Here is a 25,056-nt window from a genome sequence, read left to right on the forward strand (position 1 = left end):
GCTATCGCCGTGGAGGTGCAATCGTCGTGGAGGTACTATCGTCGTGGTGGTGCTATCATCATGGTGGTGCTATCGTTGTGGTGGTGCTATTGTCGTGGTGGTGCTATTGTCATGGTGGTGCTATCGCCGTGGAGGTGCTATCGTCGTGGAGGTGCTATCGTCATGGAGGTGCTATCGTCGTTGGTGCTATCGTTGGTGGTGCTATCGCCGTGGTGGTGCTATCGTCATAGAGGTGCTATCGTGGTGGTGGTGCTATCATCATGGAGGTGCTATCGTCGTGGTGGTGCTATCGTCATGGAGGTGCTACCGTCGTGGTGGTGCTATTGTCGTGGTGGTGCTATTGTCATGTTGGTGCTATCGCCGTGGAGGTGCTATCGTCATGGTGGTGCTACCGTCGTGGTGGTGCTATCGTCATAGAGGTGCTATCGTGGTGGTGGTGCTATCATCATGGAGGTGCTATCGTCATGGAGGTGCTATCGTCGTGGTGGTGCTATTGTCGTGGTGGTGCTATTGTCATGGTGGTGCTATCGCCGTGGAGGTGCTATCGTCATGGTGGTGCTACCGTCGTGGTGGTGCTATCGTCATAGAGGTGCTATCGTGGTGGTGGTGCTATCATCATGGAGGTGCTATCGTCGTGGTGGTGCTATCGTCATGGAGGTGCTATCGCCGTGGTGGTGCTATCGTCGTGGTGGTGCTATCGTCGTGCTGGTGCTATCGCCGTGGTGGTACTATTGTCCTTCAGGGACCCACGGTGTTGTTAATGAGGTGGTCTTTGAACAATTGTCTGGTGGATGACAGCAGCTAGCCTCCAAACACACACACACACACACACACTGGCGGACGCACGGGCACATCACACAAACACACTTACGCCCACACACACTTGCACTGTTTTGCAGCCCATGAGACGGGGTCAGTCAGCTTTGCTCCCCTGCTATCAGTTAGGAGCTGACAAACACAGACTGACAGTTAGCCTCCGCTGAAGGTCAGAGGAGAACAGAGCACAGTTCAGCCCCCAGCGTATCAGTGCAACACAAGCCTCTCACATTCAGTAGAACTTGTACCAGTAGACCCGTATTAAAATAGCAATAGCCTAGTCCTAGTAGGGCAGTGGCGGTCACGACAAACGTTGTCAGCCGGTGATTGTTAAACAAATAGCTGTCGGGCCTCATGGTAATTGACCATTAATTAACATAAACACATTTATCATCTCATGGCTTCCACACACAGCCTACAAGCCACTGATGCAGACCTTTGGAACATCTACAGTCTAATAAATCCATGTAATATAGTCTACACCTTCACAATAAATCCATGTAATATAGCCTACACCTTCACAATAAATCCATGTAATATAGTCTACACCTTCACAATAAATCCATGTAATATAGCCTACACCTTCACAATAAATTCATGCAATATAGTCTACACCTTCACAATAAATCCATGTAATATAGCCTACACCTTCACAATAAATCCATGTAATATAGCCTACACCTTCACAATAACTCCATGTAATATAGCCTACACCTTCACAATAAATCCATGTAATATAGCCTACACCTTCACAATAAATCCATCATTTATTTTAGACAGGTCTAAAGAACATGATATGAAGAAAAGGGTAGTCTATTTCAGAAGAACATAATAGCAACATAATAATACTCTGAGTTGTCTTTATGTTAGGTCCTGATCTGGCTGTGGGCTACCCTCCATTAGCAGACAAGATTTTGCTTAGAATTCCGTGGCAATATTTTATAGTATGAAGAATACAATTGAACAAAGCTGAATAAAATATACATATTTTCTCTAAACAATTTGAGGGAGTGCGCAAATTCAGCTATTCTGTGTTGAACTGTTACCAAATAAATAGGTACACCTAAACTCATCAAAAAAGAAACGTCCCTTTTTCAGGACCATGTCTTTCAAAGATAATTCGTAAAAAATCCAAATAACTTCACAGATCTTCATTGTAAAGGGTTTAAACACTGTTTCCCATGCTTGTTCAATGAACCATAAACAATTCATGAACATGCACCTGTAGAAGGGTCGTTAAGACACTAACAGCTTACAGATGGTAGGCAATTAAGGTCACAGTTATGAAAACGTAGGACACTAAAGAGGCTTTTCTACTGACTCTGAAAAGCACCAAAAGAAAGATGGCCAGGGTCCCTGCTCACCTGCGTGAACGTGCCTTAGGCATGCTGCAAGGAGGCATGAGAACTGCAGATGTGGCCAGGGCAAAAAATTGCAATGTCCGTACTGTGAGACGCCTAAAACAGAGCTACAGAGAGACAGGACGGACAGCTGATCGTCCTCGCAGTGGCAGACCACGTGTAACAACACCTGCACAGGATCGGTACATTTGAACATCACACCTGCGGGACAGGTACAGGATGGCAACAACTGCCCAAGTTACACCAGGAACGCACAATCCTTCTATCAGTGGAGGGTCCGTCATGGTCTGGGGCGGTGTGTCACAGCATCATCGGACTGAGCTTGTTGTCATTGCAGGCAGTCTCAACGCTGTGCGTTACAGGGAAGACATCCTCCTCCCTCATCTGGTACCCTTCTTGCAGGCTCATCCTGACATGACCCTCCAATGCCCCCAGCCATACTGCTCGTTCTGTGCGTGATTTAGTAGGCTATGTAAATGTTGCGCAACATGAGCTCTCATGAAGTGTTTGATTAGATTTTAGATCATATTTGCATTGATGTCAGACTGATTAGAGGGACAATAGAGTGCTGAGTACCAGGCAGTTAGAAAGTTCAGTAGTCTACTAATGATCAGCAGCAGCATCAGAGCTGGGAGAAGCCTATTTACCATGACTAAACAGTCACGTGGAATTTGATTGGCTGCCTTCATGACCCGTGATCTCCGGTGTGGCGGTAATACGGTCAACAGCCCAAAGCACTAGTTCTATATACTTCAGATAAAATATACCAAGGGAAAAAAACAATCATTGCTGGCATTCAAATGCAGAACGATATAGGCCTGGACTTGGTCCAATTTAAGTGGCAGTGACATATTGATTGATACCGAACGACACTGGGACCACATCAGCTGCTTGTGGTTTGGAGGGCTTTGCTTTCCTGCAGCATCTCCTCCCTCTTTTCATTTGACATGTTGCAGGTCCAGGAACAACTGGTCTAAAATTGGGGCCTCTGATTTCATTTCGCATTAACTCGACATCTGCTCCTGAGTGGAGAGGTGATTCACCGCGAGGTCATCAAGGGATATTTCCGGAACGAGTCAGTCAGTCAGTGGACGTCATCACTCTTTTTCATCCAACAGACTGGAAAATGAACTACATGTTGAACTGGAGAGGGAGTCCCTCTATGAGCCTGTTTACACTTACAAAATAGTCTAAATACAGTGGGGCAAAAAAGTATTTAGTCAGCCACCAATTGTGCAAGTTCTCCCACTTAAAAAGATGAGAGAGGCCTGTAATTTGCATCATAGGTACACTTCAACTATGACAGACAAAATGATGGGGAAAAAAATCCAGAAAATCACATTGTAGGATTTTTAATGAATTCATTTGGAAATTATGGTGGAAAATAAGTATTTGGTCAATAACAAAAGTTTATCTCAATACTTTGTTATAAATCCTTTGTTGGCAATGACAGAGGTCAAACGTTTTCTGTACGTCTTCACAAGGTTTTCACACACTGTTGCTGGTATTTTTCACACTATGAGCCTGTTTACACTTACAAAATAGTCTAAATATGTAAAGCAAGATCTTTATCTATTCGACATCAAATTTGGAACTTTTCTGTTTACACTGTCCTCTATATCCTGTACATTGATTGGACACAGCCGCAAAGGCTAGAGATCCAGACCATCTAACTCAGAGTTTCCCAAACTCAGTCCTCTGGACCCCAAAGGGGGGGGGGGGCATGTTTTGGTTTTTGCCCTTGCACTACACAGCTAATTAAAAATAATCTACTAATCATCAAGACTTGATCAAACAGCTGGTAGTGTCAGGTCAAAAATCACTGATCTAACCCAAGCAATTACCACCTGTGTAACCTTGGCTAGACAGTGTCCAGTACTAGAGCCATTAGTACACTTTTATGCAGTGGAAGGTTCAAATGTGTTCAGATCAGATTTTCTTGGTGAACCATGGACTGCGTGGTAAAGTGACCCTTGTGTAGTTAGCCTGGGTGACTGAACCCTTCTTAGCTGCTAAACTGTGGGGGTGGAGTGGGGTGGATGGGGACTGTGTTCGATATGACAACACACTAAAAGAAAAATAAACGACTATTAATGTTAATCAGAGAGACTCGGAAATTTATGTTTGATATTGATCCAAATGGATATGGACCCTGATTTAACTTTCATTGTTAATTTGTTTATTTTTCAAGGAAGATTCTTTATCCATAAAATGGTGTGGGCCCGAGAACAAACCCCTCTTCACATTATTTAAGATATAATTTAAATATTATTTAGACATTATCCATAAATGTAAAAACTATAAAGGAATACGCGCCATAAAAGTTTGACAAATTGAAAATGTTTCTTGATATGTAATACCCCCCTGTCTGTTAGGTTTATGTACTCTTGTTTGTATATTTCTGTTTTTGTATAGGTTGTGTTCATAAATTATATCTATTTTTAAATAATAATAAAAAAATAAAAAATAATAATACAATTTAAATATATATAACACACTAAAACCTAACGCCATATCCCTTCAGCGGTAACTTCTGATCATAATAGCTGGCTATGAGAGCGTAAGCTAATGTGAGTTGTGAGGTTGTGTGCTGCTGGCTTCAAACTCTCATCAAGTGGCTAAATGACAGTAGGCAGACACACAATGATGCAGCTATTTTACAGGTCAAGTGGGTTAAGTGGTTCAGTTGAGCATCAACACTATAGTCAACACGGATGACTGTACAACAACAGTACTCTATTAAAACTAGGGCTGGGAATCTCCCTGTAGAGAGGCCAAACATTTAGTTAAAACAATTTAAAACAATCTATAAGGATGAAAAATTGTGTTTTGGAGCAGGTACTGCCGACTAGCGCTAGCTAACGCTATCTAGCAACACATTTTTTTATTTATTATAGATGCTTGGAGTCAAAGTATCGATATAATATCGTCCTAAATAATATTACGATATGTAAATGTATTTTTTTCCCCCCATCACTAATTTAAACTGTACTAGAAAAACAAAGTGTCATTTTTGGTTTTCTAAATAAAGAAAAAAAAAAGTGGAAATAGGATGTGACCATGACGACAAGTTAAAAGTATTGAGCAAATAAAACCATGGATGTCTGTTATTTGTCCTTTTCCCAATCGTCTACACAGTGGTCATCTTTGACAAGCACCACTCCAATATAAAGACAGGCCTGCATTACAAGTACAAAGCTAAAAGGAATTAGCTTTCATCCAAATAAACTGTTTAAATCAGTAAAGGTGAATAGATGTTTTAAATTTAACTAGACAAGTCAGTTAAGAACAAATTCTTATTTACAATAACGGCCTAGGAACAGTGGGTTAACTGCCTTGTTCAGGGGGCAGAACGACAGATTTGTACCTTGTCAGCTCGGGGATTTGATCTAGTAACCTTTTGGTTACTGGCCCAACACTCTAACCACTAGGCTACCTGCCAAGATGACACCCTGTTAAAGGAGGAGATGAGGAGATGACACCCTATTAAATGAGGAGATGAGGAGATGACACCCTGTTAAATGAGGAGATGAGGAGATGACACCCTGTTAAATGAGGAGAGGAGGAGATGAGGAGATGACACCCTGTTAAATGAGGAGATGAGGAGATGACATCCTGTTAAATGAGGAGATGAGGAGATGACACCCTGTTAAATGAGGAGACAATGAGATGAGGAGAGGACATCCTGTTAAATGAGGAGATGAGGAGATGACTTCCTGTTAAATGAGGAGATGAGGAGATGACGCCCTGTTAAATGAGGAGATTGGAGATGACACCCTGTTAAATGAGGAGAGGAGATGAGGAGATGACACCCTGTTAAATGAGGAGATGAGGAGATGACACCCTGTTAAATGAGGAGATGAGGAGAGGATACCCTGTTAAATGAGGAGATGAGGAGATGACACCCTGTTAAATGAGGAGATGAGGAGATGACACCCTGTTAAATGAGGAGATGAGGAGATGACACCCTGTTAAATGAGGAGATGAGGAGATGACACCCTGTTAAATGAGGAGATGAGGAGATGACATCCTGTTAAATGAGGAGATGAGGAGAGGATACCCTGTTAAATGAGGAGACGACACCCTGTTAAATGAAGAGATGAGGAGAGGATACCCCGTTAAATGAGGAGACGACACCCTGTTAAATAAGGAGATTGGAGATGAGGAGATGACACCATGTTAAATTAGGAGATGAGGAGAGGACACCCTGTTAAATGAGGAGATGAGGAGATGACACCCTGTTAAATGAGGAGATGAGATGACATCCTGTTAAATGAGGAGATGAGGAGATGAGGAGATGACACCCTGTTAAATGAGATGAGAGGATACCCTGTTAAATGAGGACATGACACCCTGTTAAATGAGGAGATGACATCCTGTTAAATGAGGAGATGAGATGACACCCTGTTAAATGAGGAGATGAGGAGAGGACACCCTGTTAAATGAGGAGATGAGGAGAGGACACCCTGTTAAATGAGGAGATGAGGAGAGGACACCCTGTTAAATGAGGAGATGAGGAGAGGACACCCTGTTAAATGAGGAGATGAGGAGAGGACACCCTGTTAAATGAGGAGATGAGGAGAGGACACCCTGTTAAATGAGGAGATGAGGAGAGGACACCCTGTTAAATGAGGAGATGAGGAGAGGACTCCCTGTTAAATGAGGAGATGAGGAGAGGACACCCTGTTAAATGAGGAGATAGGAGATGAGGAGATGAGGAGAGGACACCCTGTTAAATGAGGAGATGAGGACATGAGGAGATGACACCCTGTTAAATGAGGAGATGAGGAGATGACATCCTGTTAAATGAGGAGATGAGGAGATGACACCCTGTTAAATGAGGAGATGAGGAGATGACACCCTGTTAAATGAGGAGATGAGGAGAGGACACCCTGTTAAATGAGGAGATGACACCCTGTTAAATGAGGAGATGAGGAGAGGACACCCTGTTAAATGAGGAGATGAGGAGATGAGGAGAGGACACCCTGTTAAATGAGGAGATGAGGAGAGGACACCCTGTTAAATGAGGAGAGGACACCCTGTTAAATGAGGAGATGACACCCTGTTAAATGAGGAGATTAGGAGAGGACACCCTGTTAAAGGGATAGTGTTTGATTCTGACAATTGGGATCCTTATTTGCGTGCAGTTTGAAGGAAGTTGAAGGTCATTTCGCGTGGGGTATTGCTAACTGCACACATAGACATACAAATCTGACTCTGGGTAAGTAGAAAAACAGAATCTCCTACTTTAACATGCAGCTCCCCAAGAAGGAAATGCATCCCTATCAACAAACTGAAAGATCCTGACTGGCCTCCACTTGTCCAGTCACCTTAGTGCTCAGTTGGTTTCAAGCCATTGGCTCACAGCATGGTTGAGGCCCCTCACACTGGCATAACCTCCTCCTCCCTGTAGAATTGCCAGGCTCGCACTACAGTAGGCCACAGGACCCGAATGCCTCACACGCAGCACAGCACATAACTCTTTGTGAAATGCGCCATAAAAACTAGAAAGTGTATTGGGGGGGGTTGGCAGTGGCCTTTTGTACAGTCAGAAATAGCACAGACAGTAAGTCCTCTGGGACATTATTAAATGCCTCGACTAGAATAGGGTATAGCGAATAGGGGTGTGAACGTATAAACGAAATTGGGATCCTTAACGTTAATAAGAAATCCCTAACCGAAAACCTTTTTTTTTTTTTAATTTAATTATTTTTTCGTCTTCACAAAATGAAACTTCAAATCACAGTGCTACCACAAACAGGTCCCGATCATCATCACAACGGGATTATATATATATTTTTTACAAATACCTAACTCAACAATGCTGTAATGTTAGTAGGAGCAAGCTTCAATGCATGAGGGAGCGTTAATGAATGAGGGAGCTTTAATGCATGAGGGAGCTTTACTGCATGAGGGATCTTTAATGGAAGAAGGAGATTTAAGGAATAATGGAGTTTTAATACAAGAGGGAGCTTTAATGCCAAAGGGAGCTTTAATGCATGGGGGAGCTTTAATGCATGAGGGAGCTTTAATGCACGAGGGAGCTTTAATGCATGAGGGGGCTTTAATGCATGAGGGAGCTTTAAGGAATAATGGAGCTTTAATGCAAGAGGGAGCTTTAATGCATGAGGGAGCTTTAAGGAATAATGGAGTTTTAATGTAAAAGGGAGCTTTAATGCATGAGGGGGCTTTAATGCATGAGGGAGCTTTAATGCATGAGGGAGCTTTAATGCACAAGGGAGCTTTAATGCACAAGGGAGCTTTAATGCATGGGGGAGCTTTAATGCATGGGGGAGCTTTAATGCATGAGGGAGCTTTAATGCACAAGGGAGCTTTAATGCATGAGGGGGCTTTAATGCATGAGGGAGCTTTAAGGAATAATGGAGTTTTAATGTAAAAGGGAGCTTTAATGCATGAGGGGGCTTTAATGCATGAGGGAGCTTTAATGCACAAGGGAGCTTTAATGCCAAAGGGAGCTTTAATGCATGGGGGAGCTTTAATGCATGGGGGAGCTTTAATGCATGAGGGAGCTTTAATGCACAAGGGAGCTTTAATGCATGAGGGGGCTTTAATGCATGAGGGAGCTTTAAGGAATAATGGAGTTTTAATGTAAAAGGGAGCTTTAATGCATGAGGGAGCTTTAATGCATCAGGGAGCTTTAAGGAATAATGGAGCTTTAATGCAAGAGGGAGCTTTAATGCATGAGGGAGCTTTAAGGAATAATGGAGTTTTAATGTAAAAGGGAGCTTTAATGCATCAGGGAGCTTTAAGGAATAATGGAGCTTTAATGCAAGAGGGAGCTTTAAGGAATAATAGAGCTTTAATGCACGAGAGAGCTTTAATGCAAGAGGGAGCTTTAATGCAAGAGGGAGCTTTAATGCAAGAGGGAGCTTTAATGCATGAGGGAGCTTTAATGTAAGAGGGAGCTTTAATGCATGAGGGAGCTTTAATGTAAGAGGGAGCTTTAATGCATGAGGGAGCTTTAAGGAATAATGGAGCTTTAATGCAAGAGGGAGCTTTAATGTAAGAGGGAGCTTTAATGCATGAGGGAACTTTAAGGAATAATAGAGCTTTAATGCATGAGGGAGCTTTAATGTAAGAGGGAGCTTTAATGCATGAGGGAACTTTAAGGAATAATAGAGCTTTAATGCATGAGGGAACTTTAAGGAATAATAGAGCTTTAATGCATGAGGGAGCTTTAATGCAAGAGGGAGCTTTACTGCATGAGGGAGCATTAATACATGAGGGAGCTTTAATTAATAATAGAGCTTTAATGTATGAGGGAGCTTTAATGTAAGAGGGAGCGTTAATACACGAGGGAGCTTTAATGAATAATAGAGCTTTAATGTATGAGGGAGCTTTCATGCAGAGAGCGAGAGGGTCAACGCAGAGTAGCAGCCATGTGAGTGACGAGGGGGAACAGGGACAGGGAGAGAGATAGTCTACCAGCACGAGTTGACTTGGATGCTATCTTATTGTTATTTATTTATCATGTCATTACATAGATGCTGGATGGGTATAGGGAACATTAGAGTATCATGTAGTATCCTAAACCTATCACTGTTACTTTGAGCTGGGTGAATGGAATATGAATGACAGTAACCTAAACCTGTCACTGTTACATTGAACTGGGTGAATATGAATGACAGTAACCTAAACCTATCACTGTTACATTGAACTGGGTGAATATGAATGACAGTAACCTAAACCTATCACTGTTACATTGAACTAGGTGAATGAAATATGAATGACAGTCATCCAATATGCTGTAACAGAAATAAGGCCATGTTCATAATAAAAAATTTAAAAACAATCGTCCTCCCTAATCTTAAACGGCATCGACTGTCACTGGTATAAAGATAAGGCGAAAACTGCTTATCCAATAGAAATCCCCTATCACACTGGTAGGCGATGTCATGGCGATGTTGGCTAGCTAAACTCATGCCTACCTACACGCCATGGGGTCTAATGGTCATCTCGAGTTGAACTGCCCATGTACAGGCCATCGAATCAAAGGCACCCACTCGTCGATTTTTTTGTTTAGAATTAAAAACGAGTTTGTCACTTTTACAAGGTTGGAGTAATTACATGTTCAGCTACTTAAGACATTGGCTCAAATCGAGATTGTGCCATTAGATTTTTTTTTTTTAAATGAACTAAGGAAGATTTTTTTTCACATCTCATTGAGTACGGTTACATGTTTCGTATTTGTTTCGTAGTCTGAATAATGTAATAATTTGATTTAAACGTTTACATGCTATGCAAGAAGATGAAATATGTATCTAATAATCACGTTTACATGGACACATCTGAAATCAGGCTACCTGATGATACTTTGATAGATGCAGGAAATTGCCAGTCAAAATAAACATTCTACCACAGCAACCATGTTATTTTTGTGATGCCTATTTAATTCTGAGATCGGACATATAGCGTTTAAATGGGGAAAAAAAATAATTCTAAAATGCCTTCTTTTCGTTTTTCAGAACTCGCACAAAACAAGGAAGCCCGAAACATGCGCAGATCTAATACACTGCTTTAACTGAGGAGTTACAGGCCATAATAATTCAAAAAGATTCCTCAGAAAACCAGCTGTTTTAATTGTCATATGCTTACAAGATTAGGACCTTACGCCGATTAAGATAAACAGAGTAAGGTGTTTACATGACTAATGCCATATTCGACCTTCTGCCATAATCAGTTTAAAAATCAAATGATTACTGTGCATATTGACTTCTCGAACCCCAAACCACTGCCTGGTCTGTTTCGCAAGCGTTCCCGGAAGTCTCGGGATGTTGTTCCTCCGGGTTTAGAAACTCTGTTGTTTAAATATGCGATTGCCCGGCCAATCCTCATGCACTGTTGCACCTATGGAACTAATCTACTGAGCACTATTGGTGCTCCACCCAAGCAAGGCATTTGATTGATTTGCCGTGCTGTGAGGCGTCACTGTTTTACACCGGGTTCCCACCCCTATTTAGCTATTCTTCTGCCATAAACTTCCCCAGGTCGTTTTAGGGAAGCCTGTTTTGCAACGAGGCTAGTCACATCCCTAATAGAGGCTGATATGGCTAAGCTAGAGACCTCTTTAGTGGAGTTTTGCCATATCTAGAGAGGAAGTAAAAATACGAAAAGAAAAAAAATGCAATTTAAGAATGGGAAGCATAGAAATAACACACATAGTATATAACTACCGCTTCTTAGACTTGCTTTCATGGAGAATGACAGATCTATAGATCACATTTCTATGTGAATTTGGTACATATTGCAAAAATGTACATATTGCATTTTTAAAACCACAAAAAAATACTGTACTTGAGGTGGTGTTCCTTCAAACAGTGGTATGGGGAGGGATCCAGCTGTTTGTCCATTTCAACACAATGAATGGCATGTCTAATAAACTCACAGTAGGCTGTAAATAAAGCCTGGACTCTGTCCTCACATGTAGTGATTTCATTTTTTAATTGCCACATGAGCACAGATCAAAAATATGTTCTTACTGTTTTGAATAAAGTAGGCTATATGAGCCAGAGGAGAATGTTAATCCTTGGTGTTTGTTGTTAATCCTTGGGGATTGTTGTTAATCCTTGGTGCAAAAGAAGATTAAATCTGCACAAATACTGCATCTTCCCCCATCTGTCAAATGTCAACCGTTGAGAACTAGCCATACTATTAAAGCCTTTTGTAAAAGATTGGGATAACCTCATCTACATTGTCAAAATGAGCCAATGGTATTTTGAAAGACTCACAATTCGGGAAAAATCGGTGAACAGATTCAAGGGAATAACTTTCCCAGTTGTGTAAATACCCCCCGACTCTCCTCAAAACATGGGCAGAGTTCTCATGCAAAACCTCTTTTTGTTGTTGTTGCTTATTACAACAACTTTCTTTCCCTGAGGTTATGTGGCAGATGGATTTATATTCAGGGCAATAGAGCAACTGAAACTCATCCAACATTGTAAAAGCAACACTGCTCTTTTGAAAGGAAAGCATAAACATGTGTTTGTTATTATAGGCCTACTACAATTTCTCTCATACTCTCTCATAAATTAAAAACATGATGCACTTATTAGCCTAGATTTTAGCTGCAGTTTATCTTATTTACTATATGCCAATTTATCTAGTTTGCAAACTTTTACTAAAGCATACGCTGTAACAAAACGCAAGATAATCTGAGAAAAGATCAATATTTTTTTGTAGCTGTGTTGTCAAAGGGCAATGCCCATCCCTAACTTCCCCCTTCGCCTCTCCCGGCTGTCAAACGGCAGAGCATGAAATGACTTCTTGCATACACGTTGGTCTCGCAAACCTAGCAGAGACTTTTGGTTTTAAAATATCAGGAACATTAAGAGATGGATGAATATGGACAAAACTGTACTTAGCATAGCATGAAGAGATTCACAATTTGCCTACGCTAGCTAGCTAAATGTACCCTAGCTTCACGCCTAGCGTTCATCACCAAGTTAACTAGCTAACTACAGTTGTCATCCGAGCTACGTTGGCTATATATACTGAACAAAAATAAAAACACAACATGTAAAGTGTTGGTCCCATTCTTCATGAACTGAAATAAAAAAAATCCTAGAAATGTCTTCCGTGCCAGGAAATTCCATTCACCTGACAGGTGTGGCTTATCAAGAAGCTGATTAAACAGCATGATCATTACACAGGTGCACCTTGTGCTGGGGATAATAAAAGGTGCCGTTTTGTCACACAACACAATTGCCATAGTTGTCTCATGTTTTGAGGGGGCGTACAATTGGCATGCTGACTGCAGGAATGTCCAACAGAGCTGTTGCCAACTTTGTTTATGAGAAATTTAGCAGTAAACCCAACCCGCCTCACAACCACAGACCACGTGTAACCACGCCAGCCCAGGACCTCCACATCTGGCTTCTTCACCTGCAGGACCGTCTGAGGTGGGGGGTGCTGCTGAGGAGTATTTATGTCTGTAATAACCCTAACCCTTTTTTTTTTGGGGGGGATAATTCTGATTGGCTGGGCCTGGCTCCCCAGTGGGTGGACCTATACTCCTGCATAGGTCCACCCACTGGGGAGCCACAGATTAGGACCAGATTCATTTATTTTCAATTGACTGATTTCCTTTTATCACCTGTAACATCTTTGTTGCGTTTATATTTTTGTGCAGTGTAGCTAACCTGTTGTTCCCATGTTGGCTAACTACAGTACCATTCTTTGGCTAAATGGCCAAACTAGCTAGCTAACGTTAGCGAGCTAATAAATAATGAAATCTATTTAGCTAACTGTCTTGTCTAATTTATAGTACTCTTTGCCAACTAGATATAATATACAAAACTTCAATAGCTCGCTTATCGGCGTCAGAGCACAGGTCCAAAACTCTTGAAAGTTAAGTCAGCTAACAAACTAACCAACTATTAATCAATGTTACCTGGGTGTTTATTCTGTACGGATTCTGCTGTCTATCCTCTGTGGCAAATTTGATTTTGTCTAGATGCACTAGAAGGGTTTCTCTTTGATGAAAAGGAAACGCTGGATGCAACGAAGCCATAGTAAAAAGCAACGCAAACTGCTCCAAGGGTCCGACTGCTTCCTCTATTGGACGCCCGCAAATATGCTCTGTTCTCCTGAACGTTTTCCCGTCCACACGCGAAGGATGGAACGGGTCCCTGAAGGGAGAAACAGAATAACCGGGATAGTTTTTGTAGAACAAGGACGGATCCGTATGGTTCAATATCTGAAATAGTATTCCCGCACACTCCCTGCTGTCAGATCGCAGAAGAGATAAGCAGACCAGCAGTTTGGAGCGCACCACCGGGTCGATAACATCAGATAAAATGCCCAAATCATTCGGACAGTTCGCCCTGATCTCGACATCCCGTAGAATTGGGTAATCTTTCCGTGCCAAGTCTTCCAGACAGGAGCCCAAAAACCGGAGTTCGAGCGGCTGGCACATATGCAGCAGTCCGCACATTAACTCGATCCGCTTGGCAGGATTTAGATGTAAACCAAACCACTCGAAAACGGTCTCTTTGTCCAATTGAGATGGATATCCTGGGTGTCTGGATGAATCTTCGAGCCTGTCCGAGATCGTGGGAGAGACCGATCTGGGAATATGGAGATCCGGCTGTTCCTCGGCCGTATCATCTCCTGCCTCCGCGGTTCTCATGGGCAGCTTCGTTTTAAGCATTATCCGGCTCGACTGGAAAGGCTTCAAGGCGTAAATGACTGTTAAATATAGCTACATCCTTTGATCGTCTAACTGCTGTGTAATGCAGAATCAACAGAAGCAAATCAAATTTTCAGTAATAGTCAGAGAGACTCTCGGCGACAAGCTTTAGTTTTCATTTCTCCTTCACTGTAGACGGCACTCTGATGACCTGTCAATCATTCATAAACCCCTCCCCTTTCCGTAGAAGCGTACTGGGTCCTGAATTTCAGCTGAGTGGTAGTTTGTTAATTAATAAAAGTTTCATAACAATTTGAGCTTATCTTTTATTTATCTACAATGTAGGTAGAAGTACAATTTTTAGAGTGGTACATTTTAACATGTGTTTAATGTCGAATCTGTAGGATCTTATGAAATGGAAAGCCTATATTATGTGATGTATGAAATGACAAGCCTATATTATGTGATTTCATAGTATTCATTGCTCAATTTATTGCGGTAGTAGTAATTCAGTTTCATGTATCCCTTCAAAATGCTTAGGCCTAATGCAGAAGTAAAAAATATGTGTGTATTAAAATGTGATCTCTTGATTTAGACATCCATGCATGTAAAATACTGTGTTTGTCTAACACTTTACATGATAGTGGTCTTATTACTGTGTTTTAATTATTGTTCCTATGGGCCAAGCGAGAGATGAGGATTCCTTTAGACAACACTGACCCCTAGTGGCTCACAAACAACATTGCATAAGTAGTACGTGCATAATACCAAGACCATGATATATTTTCACTCCTGTTGGCTAAAGACTACAGTACCCTACTGTATGTGAAATATGTCAGATTTAATCATACATCCTTGATAATCCCTGTAGACTTCAACATATTGATGGTAATTTAACATGGCATTTGGAGGCAGTGTCAGAGGAAGGACCTAAAAATGGTCAAACACTCCAGCCAGCCTAGTCATAGACTCACAACCGAAGAACAGGTGTACGGCGTTGTGTGGGCGAGCGCTCTGCTGAGGTCAACGTTGTGAACAGGGTGCCCCATAGGGTTAGGTTATGGTATGGGGGCAGGCATAAGCTACGAACAAAGAACACAATTGCATTTTAATCGATGGCAATTTGAATGCACAGAGAAACCATGAAAAGATCTTGAGGCTCATTCTGAGGCCCATTATTTTTAAGGTATCTGTGACCAACAGATGCATATCTGTATTCCCAGTCATGTGAAATCCATAGATGAATGCCTAATGAATTCATCACAATTGACACATTTCCTTATATCAACTGTAACTCAGTAAAATCTTTAAAATTGTTGCATGTTGTGTTGATATTTTTGTTCAGTATACATTAAAACTCTACACCGAGCATGAAGAGCCTTTTTATTTTGATATATAAATAAAGAAATTAACTGGGTGTTTCGAGCACTGATCATCAGACCGTATACCACGGGTATGACAAAACATTTATTTTTACTACTCTGATTTAGTTGGTAACCAGTTTATAATAGCAATAAGGCACCTCGGGGGTTTGTGGTATGTGGCCAATATACCAGAGCCCCTCGGGCTTAATTGCTTTAAATACATTGAAGGAGGCTGCTGGATGGCTCATAATAATGGCTGAAATGGATTAAATGGAATGGATTGAATGGAATGGTATCAAACACATGGAAATCATGTCTTCCATACCATTCCATTGATTCCATTCCAGCCATTCCATTCAATCCATTCCATTGATTCCATTCCATCCATTACTATGAGCCCATCCTCCCTAATGAAGGTGCCACCGGCTGCCTGTGACATACAGCTCGTTCGGGAAGTTTTCACAACCCTTGACTTTTTCCACATTTTGTTACGTTACATTTTTATTCTAAAATGGATTAGGCAATCAGGTTGACACTTGAAGGTAGCCTAACGGTTGGAGTGTTGGGCCAGTAACCAAAAAGGTCACTGTTTTGAATAGCCGAGAGGTTAAAAATCTGTCGATGTCCCTTGAGCAAGGCACTCTAATTTGCTCCAGGGGCTCCGTACTACTATGGCTGACGCTGTAAAACAACACCTATCATACTACTATGACTGACCCTGTAAAACAACACCTATCATACTACTATGGCTGACCCTGTAAAACAACACCTATCATACTACTATGACTGACCCTGTAAAACAACACCTATCATACTACTATGACTGACCCTGTAAAACAACACCTATCATACTACTATGGCTGACCCTGTAAAACAACACCTATCATACTACTGTGACTGACCCTGTAAAACAACACCTATCATACTACTATGACTGACCCTGTAAAACAACACCTATCATACTACTATGACTGACCCTGTAAAACAACACCTATCATACTACTATGACTGACCCTGTAAAACAACACCTATCATACTACTATGGCTGACCCTGTAAAACAACACCTATCATACTACTATGACTGACCCTGTAAAACAACACCTATCATACTACTATGACTGACCCTGTAAAACAACACCTATCATACTACTATGACTGACCCTGTAAAACAACACCTATCATACTACTATGGCTGACCCTGTAAAACAACACCTATCATACTACTATGGCTGACCCTGTAAAACAACACCTATCATACTACTATGACTGACCCTGTAAAACAACACCTATCATACTACTATGGCTGACCCTGTAAAACAACACCTATCATACTACTATGGCTGACCCTGTAAAACAACACCTATCATACTACTATGGCTGACCCTGTAAAACAACACCTATCATACTACTATGGCTGACCCTGTAAAACAACACCTATCATACTACTATGACTGACCCTGTAAAACAACACCTATCATACTACTATGGCTGACCCTGTAAAACACATTTCACTGCACCTATCATACTACTATGACTGACCCTGTACAACAACACCTATCATACTACTATGGCTGACCCTGTAAAACAACACCTATCATACTACTATGACTGACCCTGTAAAACAACACCTATCATACTACTATGGCTGACCCTGTAAAACAACACCTATCATACTACTATGGCTGACCCTGTAAAACAACACCTATCATACTACTAAGGCTGACCCTGTAAAACAACACCTATCATACTACTACGACCCTGTACAACAACACCTACCATACTACTATGGCTGACCCGGTAAAACACATTTCACTGGACCTATCATACTACTATGACTGACCCTGTAGAACAACACCTATCGTACTACTATGGCTGACCCTGTAAAACAACACCTATCGTACTACTATGACTGACCCTGTAAAACAACACCTATCATACTACTATGACTGACCCTGTAAAACAACACCTATCATACTACTATGGCTGACCCTGTAAAACAACACCTCTCATACTACTATGACTGACCCTGTAAAACAACACCTATCATACTACTATGACTGACCCTGTACAACAACACCTATCATACTACTATGGCTGACCCTGTACAACAACACATTTCACTGCACCAGTCCGGTGTGTGACAATAAAACATGATATACTGTGTGTTTGGAAAGAATTCAGAACCCTTGACTTGTTCCACATTTTGTTACGTTACAGCCTTATTCTAAAATGGCAAAAACATATATGACAAACATTAATCTACCCACAATACCCCCATAACGACAAAGTGAAAACAAGTTTTTAGAAATTTGTGCAAATTAATTAAAAATAAAAACTGAAATACCTTATTTACATAAATATTTGTATTTATTATGGATCCCCATTAGTTCCTGTCAATACAGAAGCTACTCTTCCTGGGGTCCATTAAAATTAAGGCAGTTTATACCATTTTAAAAACATTCCAGTACATTCACAGATTTCACAACACACTGTGTGCCCTCAGGCCCCTACTCCACCACTACCACATATCTACAACACACTGTGTGCCCTCAGGCCCCTACTCCACCACTACCACATATCTACAACACACTGTGGGTCCTCAGGCCCCTACTCCACCACTACCACATATCTACAACACACTGTGGGCCCTCAGGCCCCTACTCCACCACTACCACATATCTACAACACACTGTGGGCCCTCAGGCCCCTACTACACCACTACCACATAGCTACAGTACAAAATCCATGTGTATGTATAGTGCGTATGTTATCGTGTGTGTGTGTGTGTGTGTGTGTGTGTGTGTGTGTGTGTGTGTGTGTGTATGTGTGTGTATGCATGTGTGTGTGCCAATGTTTGTGTTGCTTCACAGTCCCCGCTGTTCCATAAGGTGTTTTTTGAATCTGTTTTTTAAATCTAATTTTACTGCTTGCATCAGTTACTTGATGTGGAATAGAGTTCCATGTAGTCATGGCTCTATGTACAGTAGTACTGTGTGCCTCCCATAGTCTGTTCTGGAACTCGGGACTGTGAAGAGGCCTCTTGTGGCATGTCTTGTGGGGTATGCATGGGTGTCCGAGCTGTGTGCCAATAGTGTAGACAGACAGCTCGGTGCATTCAACAAGTCAATACCTCTCATAAATAAAAGTAGTGATGAAGTCAATCTCTCCTCCACTTTCAGCCAGGAGAGATTGACATGCATATTATTAATATTAGCTCTCTGTGTACATCCAAGGGCCAGCCATGCTGCCCTCTTCTGAGACAATTGCAATTTTCCTAAGCCCTTTTTTGTGATACCTGACCATACGACTGAACAGTAGTCAAGGTGCGACAAAACTAGGGCCTGTAGTATCTGCCTTGTTGATAGTGTTGTTAAGAAGGTAGAAACTGGGGCCTGTAGGACCTGCCTTGTTGATAGTGCTGTTAAGAAGGTAGAAATTAGGGCCTGTAGGACCTGCCTTGTTGATAGTGTTGTTAAGAAGGTAGAAACTAGGGCCTGTAGGACCTGCCTTGTTAATAGTGCTGTTAAGAAGGTAGAAACTAGGGCCTGTAGGACCTGCCTTGTTGATAGTGTTGTTAAGAAGGTAGAAACTAGGGCCTGTAGGACCTGCCTTGTTGATAGTGTTGTTAAGAAGGTAGAAACTAGGGCCTGTAGGACCTGCCTTGTTGATAGTGCTGTTAAGAAGGTAGAAACTAGGGCCTGTAGGACCTGCCTTGTTGATAGTGTTGTTAAGAAGGTAGAAACTAGGGCCTGTAGGACCTGCCTTGTTGATAGTGTTGTTAAGAAGGTAGAAACTAGGGCCTGTAGGACCTGCCTTGTTGATAGTGTTGTTAAGAAGGTAGAACCTAGGGCCTGTAGGACCTGCCTTGTTGATAGTGCTGTTAAGAAGGTAGAAACTAGGGCCTGTAGGACCTGCCTTGTTGATAGTGCTGTTAAGAAGGTAGAAACTAGGGCCTGTAGGACCTGTCTTGTTGATAGTGCTGTTAAGAAGGTAGAAACTAGGGCCTGTAGGACCTGCCTTGTTGATAGTGTTGTTAAGAAGGTAGAAACGAGGGCCTGTAGGACCTGCCTTGTTGATAGTGCTGTTAAGAAGGTAGAAACTAGGGCCTGTAGGACCTGTCTTGTTGATAGTGTTGTTAAGAAGGTAGAAACTAGGGCCTGTAGGACCTGCCTTGTTGATAGTGCTGTTAAGAAGGTAGAAACTAGGTCCTGTAGGACCTGTCTTGTTGATAGTGTTGTTAAGAAGGCAGAGCAGCGCTTTATTATAGACAGACTTCTTCCCATCTTAGCTACTACTGCACAATATGCTTTGACCATGACAGTTTAATCTAAGGTTATTACAAGCAGTTTTGTCATCTCAAATTGCTCAATTTCCACAGTATTTATTACAAGATTTAGTTGAGATTTAGGGTTTAGTGAGTGTTTTGTTCCAAATACAATGCTTTTAGTTTTAGAAATATTTAGGGCTGACTTATTCCTTGCCACCTACTCTGAAACGAACTGCAGCTCTTTGTTGAGTGTTGGAGTTATTTCAGTCACTGTCGTAGCTGACGTGTAGAGTGTTGAGTCATACGCATACATCCACACTCTGGCTTTACTCAAAGTCAGCGGCATGTCGTACTTGCGGAGGACAACAGGATCCTTTGCTATGAGACTATAAATTGAGTTCAGGTGCTTCCTGTTTCCATTTATCATCCTTAAGATGTTTCTTCAACTTGATTGGAGTCCACCTGTGCTAAATTCAATTGATTGGACATGATTTGGAAAGGCACACACCTGTCTATATAAGGTCCCACAGTTGACAGTGCATGTCAGAGCAAAAACCAAGCCATGAGCTCGAAGGTATTGTCTATAGATCTCTGAGACAGGATTGTGTCGAGGCACAGATCTGGGGAAGGTTACCAAAACATTTCTGCAGCGTTAAAGGTCCCCAAGAACACAGTGACCTCCATCATTTTTAAATGGAAGAAGTTTGGAACTGAGAAACCGGGGGAGCAGGGCCTTTATACAGGGAGGCGAACAAGAACCCAATGGTCACTGACATACCTACAGATTTCCTCTGTGGGAAAGTCTTCCAGAAGTACAACCATCTCTGCAGCACTCCAACAATCAGGCCTTTATGGTAGAGTAGCCAGACGGTAGCCACTCCTCAGTAAAAGGCACATGACAGCTCACTTGGAGTTTTCCAAAAGGCACCTAAAGACTATCAGACCATGAGAAACAATATTCTCTGGTCTGATGAAACCAAGATTGAACTCTTAGGCCTGAATGCCAAGCATCAAGTCTGGAGGAGACCTGGCACCATCCCTACGGTGAATCATGGTGGTGGCAGCATCATGCTGCTGGGATGTTTTTCAGTGGCAGGGACTGGGAGACTAGTCAGGATTGAGGGAAAGATGAACGAAGCAAAGTACAGAGAGATTCTTGATGGAAACCTGCTCCAGAGCGCTCATGATCTCAGACTGGGGGCGAAGGTTAACGTTCTAACAGGACAACGACCCTAAGCACACAGCCAAGACAACACAGGGGGGGCTTCAGGACAAGTCTTTGAATGTCCTTGAGTGGCCCAGCCAGAGTCCAAACTTGAACCCCTGGAGAGACCTGAGAGACCTGAAAATAGCTCTGCAGCAACGCTCCCCATCTAACCTGACAGAGCTTGAGAGGATCTGCAGAGAAGAATGGGAGAAACTCCCCAAATACAGGTGTGCCAAGTTTGTAGCGTCATACCCAAGAAGACTCGGGGCTGTAATCGCTGCCAAAGGCTCTTCAACAAAGTACTGAGGCCTGAATACTTATGTAAACGTGATATGTCCGTTTTTTTATTTGTAATAAATTTGCAAAATGGTCTAAACCTATTTTGCTTTGTCATTATGGGGTATTGTGTGTAGATTGATGAGGGAATAAAACAGTTTAATATATTTTAGAATTAAGGCTGTAACGTAACAAAATGTTGAATAAGTCAAGGGGTGTGAATAGTTTCCAAATGCACTGTATATCATGTTTTATTGTCACACACTGGATAGGTGCAGTGAAATGTGTTGTTTTACAGGGTCAGTCATAGTAGTATGATAGGTGTTGTTTTACAGGGTCAGCCATAGTAGTATGATAGGTGCAGTGAAATGTGTTGTTTTACAGGGTCAGTCATAGTAGTATGATAGGTGTTGTTTTACAGGGTCAGTCATAGTAGGATAATAGGTGTTGTTTTACAGGGTCAGTCATAGTAGTATGATAGGTGTTGTTTTACAGGGTCAGCCATAGTAGTATGATAGGTGTTGTGTTTTACAGGGTCAGTCATAGTAGTATGATAGGTGTTGTTTTACAGGGTCAGCCATAGTAGTATGATAGGTGTTGTTTTACAGGGTCAGCCATAGTAGTATGATAGGTGTTGTTTTACAGGGTCAGCCATAGTAGTATGATAGGTGTTGTTTTACAGGGTCAGCCATAGTAGTATGATAGGTGTTGTTTTACAGGGTCAGTCATAGTAGTATGATAGGTGTTGTTTTACAGGGTCAGTCATAGTAGTATGATAGGTGTTGTTTTACAGGGTCAGTCATAGTAGTATGATAGGTGTTGTTTTACAGGGTCAGTCATAGTAGTATGATAGGTGTTGTTTACAGGGTCAGTCATAGTAGTATGATAGGTGTTGTTTTACAGGGTCAGTCATAGTAGTATGATAGGTGTTGTTTTACAGGGTCAGTCATAGTAGTATGATAGGTGTTGTTTTACAGGGTCAGTCATAGTAGTATGATAGGTGTTGTTGTACAGGGTCAGTACAGGGTCAGCCATAGTAGTATGATAGGTGTTGTTTTACAGGGTCAGCCATAGTAGTATGATAGGTGTTGTTTTACAGGGTCAGTCATAGTAGTATGATAGGTGTTGTTGTTTTACAGGGTCAGTCATAGTAGTATGATAGGTGTTGTTTTACAGGGTCAGCCATAGTAGTATGATAGGTGCAGATAAATGTGTTTTACAGGGTCAGCCATAGTAGTATGATAGGTGTTGTTTACAGGGTCAGTCATAGTAGTATGATAGGTGTTGTTGTACAGGGTCAGTCATAGTCAGCCATAGTAGTAGTATGAAAGGTGTTGTTTTACAGGGTCAGTCATAGTAGTATGATAGGTGTTGTTTTACAGGGTAGGTGTTTTTACAGGGTCAGCCATAGTAGGATGATAGGTGTTGTTTTACAGGGTCAGTCATAGTAGGATGATAGGTGTTGTTTTACAGGGTCAGCCATAGTAGGATGATAGGTGTTGTTTTACAGGGTCAGTCATAGTAGTATGATAGGTGTTGTTTTACAGGGTTGTACATGGGTCAGGGTCCATAGTAGTATGATAGGTGTTTTACAGGGTCAGTCATAGTAGTATGATAGGTGTTTTTACAGGGTCAGCCATAGTAGTATGATAGGTGCAGTGAAATGTGTTGTTTTACAGGGTCAGCCATAGTAGTATGATAGGTGCAGAGAAATGTGTTTTACAGGGTCAGCCATAGTAGTATGATAGGTGCAGAGAAATGTGTTTTACAGGGTCAGCCATAGTAGTATGATAGGTGCAGAGAAATGTGTTTTACAGGGTCAGCCATAGTAGTATGTCACACTTGGAGCAAATTAGGAATAAGGGCCTTGCTTAAGAGACATCGACAGATTTTTCACCTTTCAGGTATTCCAAACAGTGACCTTTTCGGTTACTGACCGTCAGGCTACGTTCAGGTGTCAACCTGATTGCCTGGGTTCTATTTACTTTCTCTCGTGAAGGTTCTCAGTCACTGATGACATTTCGGCTATGAAGAAAATGTGTTTAACTACTGTAGAAGCCTCATTTTACATTTACAGTAGCGGAGGAAATGTGAATAGAGCGTGTTCCACATCCAGCCATTTATGTTGTTACGGTCGTCCTCCTCTTCATCTGAAGAGGAGAGGCGAGAAGGATCGGAGGACCAAAATGCGGCGTGGTATGTGTTCATCATTCATTTTAATACAGAAAACACTGAACACTGAATACTATACAAAAACAGTAAACAAAATAACAACCGTGAAGCTAATGAGAACTGCGCTGAAACAAGCCATCAACATAGACAATCACCCACAAACAAACAGTGCAACCCAGGCTACCTAAGTATGATTCTCAATCAGAGACAACTAATGACACCTGCCTCTGATTGAGAACCATACTAGGCCGAAACATAGAAATCCCCAAATCATAGAAAAACAAACATAGACTGCCCACCCCAACTCACGCCCTGACCATACTAAATAATGACAAAACAAAGGAAATAAAGGTCAGAACGTGACATATGTAACATAAATCTAAAGTTAGACAAGTTATAATATAGTAGGCTACACAGATATTCTCAATCAAACTCAATCATAAACTGAAATCAAAAATGTTGCTACATTTCCACTAATTTCACAAAGTCAGGAGTTCCAGTAACAACATGTGGAGGGTCAGATGAGATGTCACAGGCTCCTGGGGTAACAACATGTGGAGGGTTAGATGAGACGTCGCAGGCTCCTGGGGAAACAACATGTGGAGGGTCAGATGAGACGTCGCAGGCTCCTGGGGAAACAACATGCAACATGTGGAGGGTCAGATGAGACGTCGCAGGCTCCTGGGGAAACAACATGCAACATGTGGAGGGTTAGATGAGACGGCGCAGGCTCCTGGGGAAACAACATGCAACATGTGGAGGGTTAGATGAGACGTCGCAGGCTCCTGGGGAAACAACATGTGGAGGGTCAGATGAGACGTCGCAGGCTCCTGGGGAAACAACATGGAGGGTCAGATGAGACGTCGCAGGCTCCTGGGGAAACAACATGTGGAGGGTCAGATGAGATGTTGCAGGCTCCTGGGTAAACAACATGTGGAGGGTTAGATGAGACGTCGCAGGCTCCTGGGGAAACAACATGTGGAGGGTTAGATGAGACGTCACAGGCTCCTGGGGAAACAACATGTGGAGGGTCAGATGAGACGTCGCAGGCTCCTGGGGAAACAACATGCAACATGTGGAGGGTTAGATGAGACGTCGCAGGCTCCTGGGGAAACAACATGTGGAGGGTCAGATGAGACGTCGCAGGCTCCTGGGGAAACAACATGTGGAGGGTTAGATGAGACGTCACAGGCTCCTGGGAAACAACATGTGGAGGGTTAGATGAGACGTCGCAGGCTCCTGGGGAAACAACATGTGGAGGGTCAGATGAGACGTCGCAGGCTCCTGGGGAAACAACATGGAGGGTCAGATGAGACGTCACAGGCTCCTGGGGAAACAACATGGAGGGTCAGATGAGACGTCGCAGGCTCCTGGGGAAACAACATGCAACATGTGGAGGGTTAGATGAGACGTCGCAGGCTCCTGGGGAAACAACATGTGGAGG

The 25,056-nt window shown here is 42.2% G+C and overlaps 1 protein-coding gene across 2 annotated transcripts in view; it reads right to left on the bottom strand.

Annotated features, from left to right (window-relative positions):
• LOC112234274 (zinc finger CCHC domain-containing protein 2) overlaps window positions 1-14,540 on the bottom strand; it is an 81,014-nt gene extending 66,474 nt beyond the window's left edge. For both annotated transcript variants that reach the window (XM_042298724.1, XM_042298723.1), the window contains exon 1: window positions 13,588-14,540. In XM_042298724.1, the coding sequence (XP_042154658.1) occupies window positions 13,588-14,346 (759 nt within the window). In that variant the 5' untranslated portion in view covers window positions 14,347-14,540. The remainder of the gene's footprint in view (window positions 1-13,587) is intronic.
• Window positions 14,541-25,056: the final 10,516 nt, after the last annotated feature.

This window comes from Oncorhynchus tshawytscha, linkage group LG16 (genome assembly GCF_018296145.1).
Source record: "Oncorhynchus tshawytscha isolate Ot180627B linkage group LG16, Otsh_v2.0, whole genome shotgun sequence".
In the NCBI taxonomy this organism is placed as follows: Eukaryota; Metazoa; Chordata; class Actinopteri; order Salmoniformes; family Salmonidae; genus Oncorhynchus; species Oncorhynchus tshawytscha.